This window comes from Metopolophium dirhodum, chromosome 6 (assembly GCF_019925205.1).
Source record: "Metopolophium dirhodum isolate CAU chromosome 6, ASM1992520v1, whole genome shotgun sequence".
NCBI classification, from domain to species: Eukaryota; Metazoa; Arthropoda; class Insecta; order Hemiptera; family Aphididae; genus Metopolophium; species Metopolophium dirhodum.
In genome coordinates this window covers 27,758,858-27,778,420 of record NC_083565.1, presented here as the reverse complement: position 1 = coordinate 27,778,420, position 19,563 = coordinate 27,758,858, and the positions used below count along the sequence as shown (strand labels likewise).

General features: G+C 28.7%; 1 protein-coding gene and 1 long non-coding RNA gene across 3 annotated transcripts; one reads left to right on the top strand and one right to left on the bottom strand.

Moving 5' to 3' along the window:
* Window positions 1–1,333: 1,333 nt before the first annotated feature.
* Window positions 1,334–9,558, top strand: LOC132947049 (uncharacterized). Its single transcript, XM_061017230.1, is given in 6 exon segments — window positions 1,334–3,167; window positions 3,571–3,695; window positions 4,188–4,433; window positions 4,510–4,668; window positions 4,752–6,373; window positions 6,375–9,558. Coding segments are annotated over 2 exon segments (1,254 nt in total). The 5' UTR covers window positions 1,334–3,167; window positions 3,571–3,695; window positions 4,188–4,433; window positions 4,510–4,668; window positions 4,752–5,737; the 3' UTR covers window positions 6,993–9,558.
* A 3,165-nt stretch (window positions 9,559–12,723) lies between these two features.
* On the bottom strand, window positions 12,724–15,963 carry LOC132946757 (uncharacterized). 2 transcript variants are annotated; one of them, XR_009664760.1, is made up of 5 exons: window positions 14,572–15,963; window positions 14,145–14,516; window positions 13,981–14,085; window positions 13,686–13,922; window positions 12,724–12,939 (listed from the first exon to the last, which is right to left on the bottom strand). It is a non-coding gene; the product is annotated as an uncharacterized LOC132946757 (long non-coding RNA). The 2 variants fall into 2 exon arrangements; XR_009664759.1 differs by having other exon boundaries at window positions 14,145–15,963.
* Window positions 15,964–19,563: the final 3,600 nt, after the last annotated feature.

The window sequence follows — 19,563 nt, the reverse complement described above, 5'->3', positions numbered from 1 at the left end:
AATGAATACAAAAAACCAAATTTAACACTTTTCAATTTAGCCCATCTTTCTTCCCAGAGGTCTAATCTACCCACAAACATTCATTTATATATATTGACAAAAAATAATAATACAAATCAACAAACATGCCTGATTAACTAATAGCAACCAATATATAATACACTATTATTAATCTGCAATAATTAACTACATTTTTTAATATTTAGTTTATTTTTTTCTGGACAGATAGCGCCACTGTCATACTTTTGACATCCAGATTTCCTACTTATCCGGTGGATTTTCCTAAAATTTTATTTCATAAGAACCTTTTCCGTGAAATACTCTTATGTTTAAAAAAAAAATCAAGAAGATCTGATAAGTAGTTCCAGGGTTTAGCCTGTAGGGAGATTTCCATTTCACATATTTTATATAGTTAGATTATTGTAAGTCATAAGGGCAATTTATACTTATATTATTATTCTTATTATCTTTTTCATTTGGGTGCAAAATTCGTCACTGTGTGAATCACATACTATTATTTATTTATTTTATATAATGTATTATAATTGTATAGCACAGGACCAGCTGGCCACAAACTGTGAGTTTTTTCATTATTTTTTATTATTATTATTTATTTGAGTGTTGAGCCAAAAGGAACGTATCTTATTTTTTGTCACGCCTGCACCGAAAGTTTGGTTTTCGACCACGGTTGAAGCGTTCGAAAGCGTCCTTTTTCCGTCCAGCGGGCGGTAAAGTGGAAATCCCCAAAGTGCCGGGCGGAAAAGAGGAAATCCCCAAAAGTGCCTGGCGGAAAAGAAAAAATCCCCAAAAGTGCCGGCCGCCGGGCGCGTATCCCCTGCACAACCAGAAACTAAAATGTATACCTACCACGGTTCTTACAAAACATAAACTTTTGGTTACATATTAAATGTATAGTATAACCTCCTTGCATGACGCATAAACATTTAAACATATTTAATTTGCACTGTTCCTAGATAAGTGCGTCGAACGATGCGTTAGTAAGTTTATTTCACGCAATTTGTATAATAATCTTATCAGTTACAATAATAAAATATACAAAGTGAAAATTGTAATTTTGAAATAAAATAAAATGTCTTCTATGAAATTGTTTTTGTAGAATAGTCTATAATTGTTGCATAGATCCCTGCATAACCTTTTCCATGAACGCAGGGGCGTGACAAAAAATAGTATGTGTGTCTCGCGCGGGAAGGCCATTTCCCGGCCTTGCCACACAATATACTATATTATTATTATTTTGTCAAAGGACCGCATATTATTTTATACGGTTTTCAGCTTAATTAACTGCGGCAATATATACATATTATTATTTTGGTTGGCCATAAGGGCCGGTCATTTATTATTACACATATTATGTATAATATAATATGTAATATGTAATATTGTATATTATATATATTATAATACCATCTAGATCAGTGGTTCTCAACGTTTTTTCATTCACGTACCCCTTTACCACTCACCACGTACCACAAATATCAATTTTGAATATAAATAATATAACGATATAATTTTATTGCATTAATTACATTAAATCGCAGACTCTACATTGTAATCAGTACACAATTATTAAATATTTCGTTAATAGCAAACTATTTCAGTTACATTAAATTTATCTTTTTCTTCCATTACTCAATTTTTTTTCGCGGAAGTACCCCTTGAGATCATGCCACGTACCCCTAGGGGTACGCGTATCCTAGGTTGAGAACCGCTGATCTAGATAACGTGTGTAATAATTTTTTAGTTTCTTGTCTTATTTTTTCCCGCGTCTTAATTATTGTCATTTGCTCGCGCGCACTGTTTACTGTTTACTTGTGTTACCTTGTGTTTTTGAAGTTTTATTGCTAAGTAGTAAGTGACCAACAACATTAAATTTACCTGTTTGGCAATTTGGCAGTTTAAGTTAAATATACCAATCAATTTTATCGAACATCGCTGTTTCGTGTTCGGCGTTTCCGTCGATACCTATATATTGTTAAATATTAAAATATGTCTTTAAACAGGTAATTATTTTATGATTAAATCAAGTATATATATGATTTAATCAACTATATTTAATGTCAAATTGGTGACATAGTGCCAATGTAATAAGCATTTTTTACTATTTAATTTGGTACCTATAATATATTATGAAGATATTTATGTGTTTATACAATTTTATCCTATGTATTAAAATTATTTAAATACCAATACCTACCTTATATTAACATTTATGATACCTACTTATTAGAGCTATTAATAATTTAACTTCTTTAGTACCTATAATTTTATAAATAATTATGCCAAAGGTTAACCTTTAGGCTACCAATGGTTAATATCTATCAACAAATATAATCTAATTAGTTATCGTTTTTATACTCATATATTGGAGATTTTCATTTTAGTTACTTAATACAGAAAATAGAAAATTTGTTAGGTGATGTATTGACTATAATTTTATTTTAATTTAAAATTACAAAAAAACTCTAGTCTTTTATTTATACAAGAAGATAAATTTACAATAGTATAACTACTATAATTGTTATTATATAAGTTTTCAGTTATTCCACACAACTAGCTCATTCAATGTTGTACAATGTGGATTTCTAGATGGCCAAAAATTGGTAATGTTTAAAGTATGATTGCCGACCATGCTGACATAGGAAACGATTGGCCAACGTATCCTGTTAAAATTGTTTCACAGTTTTACAGTAAACAAATTTAATTTATTTAAATCAATTTAATAATATTGAGACTTCAAAAAATTATAAGTAAATCCAGAGATTTGAAAACATTTGTTACATTTAAATCCTTCCTAATTTTTTTTGTACCTATACATTTTTAGACATCCAAAAAAGGTATGCAGTATTATAAATTTTCTAAATAATAAGAATATTTTATTATAATGTGGGTGCCTTATCTATTTTTTAATAGATACAAGATCACAATAAAATACATTTTATGAATTTTTAATGTTTTATTTACCTAATCAATAATCAATGTTTGGTATTCTATATTTACTTTGACACTTATGATGATGCTGCTATAAAAGGGAAAGAAATTTTTATATCAGCTTCGGCCTCGGAGTCTGAATGTGATGGAGGTTACAGGCGTCTTAAGAAATAAAAAAACATGTAGTAATAACTATATTCAAGACGAGAGTGAATGTAGTAAGTTATTACTTAATCAAAAAATATATATATATTAAAAATAAATATGAACTAACTAATAAAACAATTAATATTGGTTATTACCATAGATATCAATAAAATAAGCTGTAATTACTACTGTAAAGTATGTTGAACTTTTATCACAATTGTATTGACGAACAACAGACATAAGTAAATACTAAATTATAAATGATTTAAAGACATGAATAATCCATAAAAGTATATAACTGATGTCTGATTAGTCGCATATAATAAAGAATGATCTAAGGATTCAAACAAATTCCAATGTTTTAAATCTTATCTCTTATATTTAAATATTGACCTGTTCAAAATATTTAAATAGTTGAAATCTACAGGATACTTGTATTATTGTGGTATGCTCATTTGTACTTTTTTGTTGTAGCATGCAGCAGTACTTCAATGAGCCCAATAAAAATAAAAACAGCAATAAAAAAAATAATTCCTTTGTAAACTTAAACGTAGAGTCTACTAAAACCAGTCCAGAAAAACTCTATCAATCCATATCTAGTATGTATCAAAATTCTAAATTAATAGTATTCATAAGTGTCCTATTTGTGTTGTAATAAATAAACTAAAATGTTCATAACGTGTCAAGTTTTTAAATCTAAAATTATCAATTACTGTTTACTATAAAAATTATAAAATTAATTTTTATTTTTATTCATTTACTATTAATTGATTATATTTTTCTAAAACTAAACATTTTATGACAATATGATAACATTTTTGATGTTGGAATTCTTGAAAAAAAATTTTTTGATTCCCAGGTTTTTTATTTTAGGTAAAATTAAACTAAAATTCACTTACATTGTTTTCAAATTTATTCTATCTTAGTTTTTATATACTATGGTGCATTTTCATAAATAAAAGAAATAAATGGAAGACATACATTTTACTTTGTAAAACCACACTTCTAATTATTAAGTTATTTACTTATTCCTTAATTATTTACTTATTTACCTTATTCCCATTAATTTTCTACACTTGATATTTTTACAGCTGATCAAGTTCCCAATAAACAGAATAATCAGATAAATATTTTGATTGAAAATATAACAACAACTCTTACTTATGTAAAAAGGATTGATGCAAAGTTAGAATTGTAGAACCAAAATTAAATTCTGGGTCTTCGATGGGAATCAATGCAAATGATTTTTTCAGTCTGATACCAATGAAAATTATTGAAGGTCTGGATGAAATAGAAAAAAAAATTAAAACTGAAAATGATTTTGAAAAAAAAAAGTGGTAAGTACTACGTATATATTTTTATTAATATAGTTGATGGTATTAATTTTTACTTGAATTATAACTTGTGTTATAGGTTACTAGTGTTATTCAAATAGGTGGATTAAATGCTCAACATTTTATCAAAAGAGTTCTAACTAGATTCTTTACTATTGAATTAGGTACAACGTATTCATGGACAGGTTTCAGGAATAACAATAAGTTAGAAAACTTAGAAATTACTAAAATTATAAAGGTAGTTATAATTTTTGTATATTTCTTATATCTTATACGTCGGTGTACACTGTGTAATGTAATATACCTAGTGACAATTTTCAGGTGTGTGCATGAACACATTCAATGGAACCGCCATAGATTTTGAAACCCATACAAAATGTTGGCTTAGAAATGCTAGCCTACGTCTATCACGAGAAATACAATGATATGATTTAACATTATTATTTAATATATGCTTTATTTTATAATAATTATTCGATTTTTTTTAAATTGATATTATATAAGTTATAAAAATATGATAATATTTTATTAATTATAAAACAATTTTAACCTTGGTGTAAAAAGTATAAACACATTAATTCATAATTAACAAATAAATTACACATTTATATCAGATTGCATATTATCCTATCATATTCCTAGTCATTAAACATGTTTTTTTTTTTTTTTAATATTAGATTAGGAGAAAAAAATGGAAATTCAATATCTAGAAGACATTTATTAAGATGTGTACAAAATGAAATAACTGACCACCTATCAAGTTTAACAAATCATCAGGTTGTGAAACCTCAAGTACAGGCCGAAATAATACCATCAAGTCAACCTAATGTTTATATAAATTTAACAATAACTAGTAGTATGTTACAACCATTAAATCAACAATTTGTCAATAATTCTAGTATAACAGTTAATAGCGAAGATATTTTTGAGATTTCTATTTTATTGAACCTTGAAAGAATAGAAAAAACTTCTCTAGATGTTAAACTATGTAAATGGATACTCGATTTTCATGTTTCAAATAACTGTTTAAATGCTGTCTTATTAATTTTAAGATCAGAAGGCGCCTTGATCTCCCTAAAGCTACTTGAACTTTAATAAAAACTCCCAAACCTATTAATGATCATACTATTATAAGTATTCACTCAGGATCGTATATACATCTTGGTATCGAATTTATGTTGTCTAAATTCTTAACTGCACATCTTGAACATTTTCAAAATTACCAAATACAACTAACAATGAATGTTGATTGCCTCTAACGTCTAGTTCAAAATCAAGCCTTTGGTCAATTCTTATATCATTTTTTAATGTACAAAATGTACCTATCACAAACTGTAATTCCAGTACAACTGTACCATGGGAAATATAAAAAGCTAACTTCAAGTAATGATTACCTTAGACCGTTTATAGATGAGATGAAACACATTTTATCTACTGGTATAACTATAAATAGTAAAATTTTTAAATTTGAGTTGGTTCAGGTTGTATGTCTTGCCTCAGCAAAAGCTTTTATTTTAAATGTTAAAGGCCATATTTCATATCATAGATATAATTCATGTACAGTTGAAGGAGATATTATTCATAATCAAATGGCATATTTAGATATGAATGCACCTTTAAGGATAGATGAATTTTATCATAAAGATATAAGCCCACTTGAATACTTGCCCATTGATATGAGTTCTTCTGTTGTATTAGAATATATGCACAACGTTTGTTTGGGTGTTATGAAGAGGTTATTGGCATTTTGGGTAAAAGGTAAAAAATCAGTGCATCTTGACAACCCGGAAGCTATTTCTGATGAATTAAATAAAATAAAATCATTTTTTCCTGTTGAGTTTAACCGTTTAGCGAGGACTATTGAAGAATTTGAGTACTGGAAAGCTAGTGAATTTAGAACATTCCTTATTTATACAGGACCAATTGTCTTAAAAGGACCAATAAAAAACATTTTTGTATAAACATTTTATGCTTTTAATTTGTGCCATAAGATTGTTAATTTCCTTTAAAACTGCATATACTTACAATAATTTTGCTAAAATGTTTTTAAGAAAATTTGTAACTGAATATTCTGTACTCTACGGTAAAGAATATGTAGGTTACAATGTATATGGCCTTATTCATATTTGTGATTTTATGGTACTGCATAGAAACTTGAATGCTTTTTCTGCATTCAAGTACGAAAATTATTTACAGTTTGTTAAAAAAGTTGCAAAAATGCTAGATATCCTCTTCAGGATAATAGAACAAATCAATACTACGTCAACATGTACCATAAAAAAATATCCTATCCTCAAAACTGAAATAGATTATGATCCTTCAGTAAATAAATCAATTAATGAAACATTTTATAAAGAAATTATTTTAGAAAATTTTACTATAAATGTGAGTAGTTCAAAAGATAATTTAATTTGCACTAAAGATTATGGTATTGTAAAAATTATCAAAATAATTAAATTTTTAAATGGAAAGATTAAAATTGATGTAATGAAGTATAATACATCTACAGTATTTCAAAATCACATTTCGTCAGATATTATAAAAATATTTTATACTCATTAAATTATTCCAAAGCCTCCTTTAATTCCAATTGATGTAGACTCTATAGAATATAAGTGTTTTTCATTTACAATAAGTGACCATAAGTCGATTGTCTTAGTATTACTGCATTCTACATAATTGCTGTTTCAATCCGTATAAGTTTTTGTTTGCTTTTGTTTATACAATAGTCAGAAGTTTTTTTTTGTAATATTCAATTATAGTAGGTATGCTTGGTACCATCAGTTAAAGTCTATATTATTTTTGTAAATATTAATTTTTGTGTACCTAACTACTTTATTTTATTTTATTATTATGCCTACATTTATTATTTTATACATTTGAATTATTTTCTCTAAATTGTATGATGGAAATTTAATTTTATGTTATTTATTATAATATACTAAAATATATTAAAACTGTAAAATGTATATAATAGTTTTAAATAAAAGTTATACTTTTTATGTTTCTAACGATCGTTCAATAATATTGTTATTAAGTTTTAAAGTAAAATAATTAGTTATTTTATTTAAAATATAATTTTAAGCTGTATTATTAGATATTTACCTACCTATTTAATGTCTTATTAACAGGTAATATTTGAATAGGTTAATACTACAATATAGGTAATATATTATATAGTATAAACCTGCATTATTATTAAGGTCAACAGTGGCGTAGAGACTTGATGTTGCCAACAATAACTGTGGATTACATTTATAATCTCTGTTTATAATAAGCCCATAAAAAAAAATTTAACATCATTATAATGGGCCAGTGGTATGGGGTCCGGATTTGTACACCTGGTACCACAAATGTAGAAGAAAGCATTGAAAATAATGAAAATCCAGAAGAACATAACTTAAGTTTTTTGGACACTTCTTTCAACAAAAGGTAAACAAAATTTATTATTTATTATTTAAAATTTGAATTCTTATCATATTATTTTATATTTTTCCAGTTTTTCTGATTGCTCTGTGATTGCAACACCAACCAAAAAAAAAAAAAAAAATGTTTGAATAGTACACGTGTTGATGACCATTCTATTGAGATTTAACTCCAAAAAGGGCGAAGAAACATTTAAATGTTATCAAATCTACAATATCAAGTTTATAATGCAAAAATAAATTGTTGAACTAGAAAAACAAAAGGCTCCAACAAAAAGTACATTAATTTAATAGATTACTTAATGTGTTAAAAACAAGTCTAATTTCCGAAATTGCTGCTGATAATTTTAAGGTACCTATTAAATTCAATTACACTTAAGATATCCGGTGCTAATTTTCAAAATTTCACCGGGCATCCTAATGCGATGATTAGTCAAAGCTGGGCAAGCTATTCATTTTTTTCAACTAGTTAAAGTTAAGTTACTTTAACATTACAACTAATTATTAAAAATATAACAAATCTTAAATTTAAACATCTAAATAGTTATTGAATATTTGTATATATATACTTTTTTTTGTTTTATTATAGTTCCGGAAATGTCTACTTTAGTTTGTTAGAAGTAAGATAGTTATTTTGAATTAAAATCAACTACTTAAGTTCCTAACTAGTTAGTGCCTAGCTCTGTAATTCGATAATACTATAATTAATGGTTGATTGGAATCAAAAAAAACAAAAACCCTAACCAAATATTATGTTTATAATGTTAAATTGACCTTAAAATTTTATTTTATTGATTCTCACTAATAAATTAATTGTTAATATTATATATATTATTATAATTGTTATTTATTACCATGTAATTACTGGTAATTATTATTAGAATAGTAATTTTGTGAATAAATAAATAATAATTATTATATTCAAACCATATTTAATTGGCATATAATTTGTTTTATTTATTTTAGGCATTAGGTTCTGATATCTTAGAGAGGTTAGTTAAAAATGGATTATCTGGGAGTAAACAATGTTATTCAAAAGAACTAAAACAGTTCTCTGTTACATTACAATATTACTCACCAAAAGCTTATTTATATGTTAGAAAAACTTTTAATAATCTACTTCCTAATCCTTGGACATTGCGTAGATGGTATATGGTAGTGAATGGAAATCCAGAATTTATTGTGGAATATTTTGAATCAATTTCTAAGATGGCTAAAGACTATTATATTTGTTGTAATCTTGTAATTTATAAGATATGTATTCTACGACACATAGAAATGGATAGTCAACGTAAGATACATGGTTATATTAGTATGGGCGCTGAATATTCATATGACAATGACAATATACCTGAAGCTAAAAATGCTTTGGTATTATTTGTAGTCGGTTAGGTTATACTGGAAAATGCCCATTGTTTATTTCTTGATTGATGGATTAAATGGTAAGGAACGGGCAAATTTGGTAAAGAAGGCTATTCAACTCTTATGTGAAACTGGTGTGACATTATGCTCAGTTAATTTTGATGTTGCAAAAGTTAATTTAACAATGTGCACAGAATTAGGAGTAAGTTTTAATATAGAAAATCCAAGACCATATATACTTAATGATACACACGATAAATTGTTTTGTTTTTATGACCCTGCGCATATGTTAAAATTAATATAAAATGCTTGGAATAACATTATTATTAGTAAGAATTATAAAGGGGAAGAAATAAATTGGGAATACGTTAAGAAACTTTATGAACTTGAACAAAAAGAAGGGCTACGCCTAGGAATTAAACTTAAAAAACAACATATCAATTTTCATAATAAAATTATGAATGTTAGATTGGCTGCAAAAACCCTTAGTAAAGTAGGTATTATTATAATATTTTTTCATTATTATATTATGTTGTTATTATAACTTTTTCTTATTATTAATAATTTAACATTACAATTGCCTCTATTTGATTATTATAATAAGTATTATTATTATATTATTTTTTATTATGATATTATTACAATATTACATATTATGTTGTTATTATAACATTTTCTTATTATTAACAATTTAACATTGCAATTGCCTTTATTTGATTATTATAATATTATATTGTTATTAAGATTTTTTTATTTTGATATTTTTATAATATGTACATTGCATAGAAACATTGTTTATTTAATTTTGACTAATAATTATAAATTTAATATTATATTATTATAGTTATAAATTATTATAGTTTTGATAATTCCAGTTTTTAAAAATAAGTGGAATACTAGAATCAAAACTGGAAGTAAAAATGTATTCATGGAATAAATATAAGGAAGCACTTTAGGTTAGTGTGTTCGGGAACGTGTGACAAGGGAACATGACCTATCCATTCTTTATTATCTATGTATTTATCATATAATATTTTTAACTATGTCTGAAGAAGCTTTATATTATCATATTGAGGCATTTTTTAATCATACCTCTTGGAATTAAAGACATATTTGTCATTGTATTAACTTGGATATTAAATTATATTTATATCACATAGAAATAAAATGTTTGTGGGAGAATTTCATGATATATGAAATCAGCTATTGTACATTTTGTAGAAGCCTTTTCTATCATTTATTTTTCCATTTAGATTGATTGTATTTACCTAATTATTTCTCTTATACTAAGTACAAACACAAATTAATGCATAGTGTTGGTAATATGCAGGCAAAAAAGATAAAAGCTAGTCTGTCATTTAGTATCTGTTCTACCCACGATTTCACAATTTTATTATACTGTTTACCTCTTTCACGTAATCTACTAAGAAATATAGGATTTTAACATGTTGTCTACTCAATATAATATTCCATACATTACATTTTTAACACTGTATAATATGTGTAGTGTATATGATGTTAGGTCTAAATATGTTCAATAACAATATATTGCATTTGAGATACTATTATAATTTAATATTTAGTAACATTTTTAATACCTACCATAATATATTATGTTTGAAAACCATAATATGTGTTATTTATTATTTTTAGTTTTGTACATACTTTTTGAAATAATATATAATTAAGTGTTGGAAAGTTATTTATTTTAATTAATCAATGTAATCTTAATCATTCTGCAGCAAATAATATATAAGTGTTAAGAATCTAACCTATCCAAGTTTCCCCCAGCTATCAATGGTACAAACTGCAAACTGATGTAACAGCTTTTTATAGTTAAGTCGGACTTGATTAAAAATAATATTACCTAAAAGTGTTGAACAACTTAACTACATATTAGACAAAATACATTAGGAATTTAACATTGGTCGTTTTATGATAAAACTTTTATCGATTAGTTCTTCAAAAAAAATTATTTCGAATATTGGTAGAATTTTGAGTTGTGTCATTAGAAGAATGGGATTCGATAGCATTTTATGAAACGATTTCATTCAGTTATTCAATGTGACACATTATTGAAAAGAATATTAGCATAAATCTCTCATCTAGTCACCTTAAGTTAAGCTATATATGGTTATTAATTCAATATTTACCTAATACCTATGATAGTTGTTGTCACATTATTACTATAATTATTTGTTTTTATCATATTATCTTATTTAGGCCACGTGTTACAAGAGTTTCATTGTTAACAGTATTATTATTAATTAATATTGTCACCGTCGCTATCGGAAATTATAATATCACCATACCACTGACCACCACACACACGGTCATGATAGCTATTAATTTGTTTTAAGTCATTTTATAATAATATATAGATTAGGTCGCGACGCAGCATAATATGCCACCGGGGTGCGGTAGCTCTGTTCCGAAGTGCCTACGCGGAATGAGTGAGCCTTACGTGCGCGAATCGCCGTAAAATTGTATTATAATATTGTTAGGCAGGCATCGCCAGTGTTATTAATTGATGTCATTGTCAGACACGAATCGCCAGCGTTATTATTATCATTGTCATTCGCGAACCGCCAGTGTTATTTTATATTATTTTTGTCAAGTGCTAATCGCCGGAGCTATTTTATATTCTATTTGCAAGGGGCTAATCGCCAGTGTTATTATTATCATTTAAATTTTGTTAATGTGTGTGTCGTGTGTTATTATTATTCTTAAACATATAGGATAGGTAGCAGCTGGTCAGCCGAGCACCGGCATATTTGTGAGTTTTTTTTAGTATATATTATTAGTAGTAGTATTACTATATAGATGTTGAGCCAGAAGGGCTGCATATTATTATTATAATTATATGGCTGTTGAGCCAAAAGGGCTGTATATTATTATAATTTTTATTACAGCTCAAATAGCTGTAGCTCCAAATTGTTATTATATTTATTCGGCCAGAAGGCCCGTGTATTATTATTTATAATCGTGTTTATATTATAATATATTACAATTATTTGTTTGTTGAAATTATACACCGATATTTAGCACTTTAAACCTACTGTTATAATTTTATTTCTATAGTTTTTAAACACACACCCACACCAGTACACACCTACACACCCCACCAGCACACTAGTAATCACAGGTCTTGCTCGGCGAACCTGTCCAATTTCTGTTGAGTGCTTAAATATAAATTATACACACATAACACACAGGTCGGTCGGTAAGTAGTGGTGTGACGGCGCACGAAGTATTTTGGTGACCGGGAGACACGGCCTATTATTGTTCGTACCCGGCCCGTACATAATGGTGACCTCAACGTGATCGTATGTGACGGTATCGCGACTATACGTCTTTACCATGTCACATTTTAAATATGGAGATTAATCCTAAATAATGTACATTTTATAAAGTATTTAGCATAAGAAAATGATTTGTAAATAATTGATGAAATGGTTTGTAAATAAATATCATATTTATTTTTTTTTTTACTTAAGTGTATTTTATTTTTCCTAACCTATTCTAACTTAATATTTATCTACAATATCTACAGGAGTACTTTACAAAATAAAAATAAAATAATATCCCAGTAGATATTTTACAAAATTAAATATCTACAAAGATATTTTACAATTCAATATCTATATTAGAATAAAAATTATCTGTTCAGCTCGGGTTCTAGATGTTGTATTAATTCGCCTTGCTCTAGCGTATCGGCTTCCCTATAAAATTCAAAAATATGATTATTATTATTATTATTATTGTTTATTAAACGCCGAAACGGCAATTTTACATATTATTACAAGTAGGTATGGTATAAGTACAGTAAGGTAGAATACATAAATAATTAATTAGGTACATAAATAATTTAGATAAAAGTATAAATATTTCAGAGTATAAATGTTATAATATAGATAAATAGTATAATTATAAAAGTAGAAGTATAATTAGTGGCCTAAGGATTATTGGTTGTTCGCAGCTCTGAGTATGCGGTGTAGAGTGTGGTTGTGCCCATACGAGGTCTTGTGGGTTGGGACATAAAATTGTGATTGGTTTCTGGAAGAATGAGAAGGAACTCTGAATGGTATGGCTGCAAGGAGATCAGGAACGTCCAAAGAACCACTTAGAATTAAATTTAGAAAGTCTAAGTCTGCTTTTGCACGACGAGAGGTAAGAGTTGGGATGTTCAAAATTTGCCTTATGTTGGAATAATCATGATTTTCGTGATAAATATTCATTTTGAAGGCAATAAAGTTAAGAATATTATTTTGGACGCGTTCAAGTCGTAGCTGGTCTTTGACTAAATACGGTTACCAGATCACAGATCCAAATTCAAGAAGAGAGCGGACAAGAGCATAGTATAAATGACACAGGCATCCAACTGACTTAAATAATTTAGTATTACGTATGATGAACCCGAGGACTTAAAAGTAAAATAAATATAAATATAAAATTCTTTTTAACTCACTCTGTGGAATAGTGACCGTGAGCCAGAATATGTATTTTATCCTCAAGTAAAACCCTCTTGTCATCGAAACTATTATAAGTTACTTTGTTTGATTTAATGGTCTTCAATTGATGTTTGAATGAACGTAACACGGATGGTCTTGTGGTAAGTCCGATGTGTTCACTCGATCGAGTAAATTGGAATTATTCTCTAGGTCATTGTAAAAACCATCAGTTTGGATATAGTATAGCAGTGAATCTAAAATAGCATTATAAATTAATATATATGCAAATTAGATTAGTTTGAAATCATTTACCTGTAGCAGTATACATGAGCTTAATTTTATTTACATAATGGGCTTGCATAACGTTATGATGATAATCGTACCTGTTGGTCTTAGAAATTTACAACACTGCAAAACCTGTTAAAATTAAAAATATTGAAATATAGCTGGTATAAGAAATTTAAGCAAATATTTACCTATATAAATAAGCTTGCAAAAATCAATGGTTTAATTTTCCAATGATACAGCATTGAGAGTTTCATCGAATGTAATACGGTGTTTGAATTTTGAACGGTTTATAAGCTTCTGTGAATGTTTTTTTACTACAAACCAGTTCCATTTTAATTCTCCGTCTTACAGACTCCATAGCCTTCCCTTAAACATTGATGAAATGTTAATAAAATTAATAAAAATATATCAAATATATATATATAAACTGAAAACAGCGTTGTTTGAAAGTTTAAAAATGTTCTTCTCAAATTCATTCTTCGCTTTTTTCGCATCTCAGTGTTTAATTCTATGTATTTCTTAAGCCAGTCTGACTGTATAAACTGGATAACTCTGTGAACCTATAATAAAACAAAATATGTTAAAAATGAAAAAAAAAATAAATGAAAATATTACTTATTCCACTACTAGTCCGTTTTTAATGGCTTGCTGCAGGTTACGATAATGGAATACGCATTTCTTTGAATGAAGTGTTGCCATAAGTTTTTTAACTTTTGAACCAGGTGGAATACCATTTTTCGGTAGGAATGGTAAGTCGTCGCCGGTTGGAAATAACTGCGGGATTCGAATACTTTTTCAAAGTATCCAAGAAAGTACTTCAACGATTGATCTCTGTACTAGTGGTGATGAAGATAAGAATATTGGTTAATTCAGCATCAAATTAATAAAAATGACTAATGCTGAAAAGAAACATCTTCCTAAACATAGGAAAAAACTATAAGTCTTGGCTGTTCGGCGGCAATGCTACGGCGGCCAAGGCCACCTCCGTCGCCAGAGAAGCAATCCGACGTAGACGACGTGTGGACAATGGATAAAGAGAATTTCAAATGCAACACCATCGATATAGAACTGTTGCCATATCACATCCTGACGGTAGGGTCCCTGATAGAAATGGACTCAAGTGGAGTTATCTCACAAGCACTGATCGCAAAGAAACTACACGAGAAGAAGACAAATAGGAAGAAGACGACGAGCAGTCGCATGATCGGTGCGTTGCGCCTGTGATTAGCTTATGATATTATGATGTAAAAAAAAAGTTGTTGTTCTTATTGTTAGGTACTATTATATTAAACTGTATTGTTTTAATTTCAAACAATTTACGCGATAACGTTATTAACATTTATTAAGGCCAAATTTTATTTCACTATTGGTCAAGAATTGTGAAGAGACATTGTTAATATCTACAGATACTAAGGTAGATTTCTAACTTAGGAACCATTTAACTAACTCCTAAAAACAGCGGCTTAAAAATCACTACCTAGATAACACCACAGGCATGACTATACTCCCTGTTGGACGAAGGAATGTGAGACTCTACTCAGTGAGTATAAAAAAGATGGGACCGAGGTAAATGCAAACCGGTTGGTTGAACTATTATACGAAGAACGGAGGAAGAGGTGGCTAGGGGCCATGGATAATTTAGATTTCACCCATTCTAACAGAGAATAATGTGAACATTATTGTTTCAAAAAAATAAAATGAAAATAATATAAATTGTACAACTCTTCTTTTGTAAAAAAGTCATGTATTGATACGAGATGTAAATATCCTTTTAAGGAATACCTAAACTATCGAATAGAGTTATAAGTACCTACTTCTTCAACAACAGTCAAGGAGATACATGCAATTTCTAAAGATTATACAGATGGAATAGGTAATCTGTTGGAAATAACTACGGGCTTTGACAATAAAACATGATTCGATATTTTCTCAAAGTACCCAAGAATGCACATCAATGATTGATCTCTGTACCAGTGATGATGAATATAAGAATATTAGTCAATTAACGTATACTAAAGTAGTAAAATTAGATAGCATCAAATGAACAAAAAGTCCTAAAAATGAAAAGAAAATTCTTCCTTAACATAGGAAAAAAACAGAAAAAAACTATAAACTTTTTAACTGGCCAAAGGGAAAATTACGTTGTTAATTCATATATAAACACTAATGGGTATGAATTACATATGAGAGATTTAATAACATTACTGACACCTAAATCCTGGCTGAATGAATGATGTTGTAATACAGAATTATATTTCAAACAAAAATCACTGGGCCTTATCTGTGGTTGACAATTGGAAAGTGATAATTCATTACTTTTATAGTTTCAATAAGACCCATATTATAGAGAAAACTTCTAAAAGAATTTCAACTATTTGTTAAAGAACCACCTCAAGGAATATTTGTAGATGCTGACCAAATCGGACAAAATCTCAAAAATAAGCATACATTAGGAAAGTCACATCAATGTAATATCTGTGCACAAGGATTTTGTCCATAGCGAGTGCGAAGAAATTGGGAAAAATAATGAAAAAAACATCGTATTATAAATATAATTATCATGTATAACTTGTTGAATGATTTGAATGACTTCAGCGTCATACTTAAATGACTTAGAAGGCTGTACTAAAAGAATAACATTTTAGGTTTGAATAAATTTCCTGAACAGTTACATCAAAATTTAACTCTGATGCTAGATCTTGACTCAAAATCCCAAAACCTGATGGCTGACATTGACAAAATGACTGATATTTATATGTCAAATATCAAAAATTATTCGGTAGAGAAACAGATAGAAATTATGGCAAGCATACAATCTAAGTTTGATGCAGAAAAGAAATTATCTGACGATAAAGTTCAAATTTCAATACAAAATAATGCCTTGGTATTATTCATATGTAACTTAAGAATTATATGCTGTGTATGTTCTTTCGAATACTTTATAATAATTGATAACCCCACAATATTATTCAAAATATAAAGGTATGACACAGTTAAAACCTTACAAATGTAGCTGACAGACAGGGCAGCAAACTTGTTGATGGTAATTTAATGAAATCGTATTAGACAAGATCTGTTTTTACAATTATTTGGAGACTTAAACAATCGGTTTATTATGAAGAAAGTGATTACATAGATAATTTAACAGAAAGATACAAAATCATTTTTTGTACTCGTTTATGTGCACATGAATTTCCCAAAAATGCCAGCAAATTGTTTGGACCATGTAAAAGAAGTATGGCCTAGAACCGGTATTTTCTGATAAAGACTGGTTATACTTTTTAAGGAAAAGTTAAAGTGAACAACTTTACTCATCAGATATTATTAATCGTAGGAATTCAAATTATATATTACCCTTAGAGGAAAAGCCTTTTAATTGCATACATTTAAGCTGAAGTTGAGAATCAAAAAGATAAAACCTTAGTTTACAGGATTACAGTCTCTGATCGCAAGAAAGAAGTAGCATCAGAGATTGTAATTGTTTAATAAATGTAAGATAGATGAAAAGATTACGCATAAGAATAATAATATTGGTAAGTGTAAATGTGCAATATTAAAAATTAACCTAACAATTATATGCTGCGTATATTCTTTAGAATACTTTATAATAATTGTTAACCCCACAAATTGGCCACAATTATTGAAATTCAAAAGATATGACACAGTTGAAACCATACAATTGTGGCTGACGGCCGCCTCAATGTATGCTAACATTTATTTTTATAGTTGACAATTACAAACCAACCGTCGCAAATACTCGTGAATATTTGGCTGTTTATTCTGGGATTTACAAAGGGAAGTTTAGAACTAGGGTCTTGATGCCAGATTCAGACAATACAAATACCGTAGAATGTAATTTGATTGTTTTTGGTAAAGTCCATATAATTCTACCTAAAAAAGTATTTGCATAGCTATGAAGCATAGCAAAGAAAAGCGATTCGGAAAACAGCGATACAAATGTGATGTCTGTAATAAAACATTATATAAAAAATTTGAAAACAGAGTTCAATCGACAGTATGTACTGGAGAAAGACTATTTAGTTTATCCTGTTAATAGCTTCATGTAATGTATATGCAGCGATGTGTTTGAGGTAGTTTTCAATACAAAATTCACTTAAATGATTTTTAGAATTTGAAATATTTATGAGATTTATTTGAAAGACTATGTTGATGAACTCAACATGAAGTGACTCTCATCAATAAGTCATTGAGCTACAAGAAGTACCACGGTGTACTGAAATATTTCCAGTTCTATCATAATATTATCGGATGTTTAATATGGTGAGGTTAGGTGTTCATGATGACATGAGGAAAATAAACGAATGAGGCATGACTGTAAGTAACTAAAGCATTGAGAAAATTTAAATTAGCAAATTTAAACAGTAAAAATGAAGTAAAAGAAAAAGCAAATGAACAAAAATATGTAGGTGGAACAATAAGCCTGGAATATGTGTTAACGGGGGAATATTACCATCAAGTCGTCAAGGAAAGAATCCGAAGTGTGGTTAACGAGATTCTTAGTAACGAAGATCACGAAAAACCTAATGTGGCTCACCCCAACTCACCGTCAGACATGGTGGTCAAACATTGTCACACTCTCATACCAACTATAAAGCAAATGAGGAATATTTTGAAATTGACTCGCTAGCAAACGTGTTGCATAATGCGATGAGACCCAGTAACATTGATTCAAACGCCAATGTGTTTGAAAATGTGAGACAGGCTGACTTTCAATTGTAGGCTCAACAGAACTAGTACACGAAGTGGATTATTAGTCTTTTGCTTCTGATTCTTTAGAGAGTCGAGTCTTGGCTGTTCGGCGGCAATGCTACGGCGGCCAAGGCCACCTCCGTCGCCAGAGAAGCAATCCGACGTAGACGACGTGTGGACAATGGATAAAGAGAATTTCAAATGCAACACCATCGATATAGAACTGTTGCCATATCACATCCTGACGGTAGGGTCCCTGATAGAAATGGACTCAAGTGGAGTTATCTCACAAGCACTGATCGCAAAGAAACTACACGAGAAGAAGACAAATAGGAAGAAGACGACGAGCAGTCGCATGATCGGTGCGTTGCGCCTGTGATTAGCTTATGATATTATGATGTAAAAAAAAAGTTGTTGTTCTTATTGTTAGGTACTATTATATTAAACTGTATTGTTTTAATTTCAAACAATTTACGCGATAACGTTATTAACATTTATTAAGGCCAAATTTTATTTCACTATTGGTCAAGAATTGTGAAGAGACATTGTTAATATCTACAGATACTAAGGTAGATTTCTAACTTAGGAACCATTTAACTAACTCCTAAAAACAGCGGCTTAAAAATCACTACCTAGATAACACCACAGGCATGACTATACTCCCTGTTGGACGAAGGAATGTGAGACTCTACTCAGTGAGTATAAAAAAGATGGGACCGAGGTAAATGCAAACCGGTTGGTTGAACTATTATACGAAGAACGGAGGAAGAGGTGGCTAGGGGCCATGGATAATTTAGATTTCACCCATTCTAACAGAGAATAATGTGAACATTATTGTTTCAAAAAAATAAAATGAAAATAATATAAATTGTACAACTCTTCTTTTGTAAAAAAGTC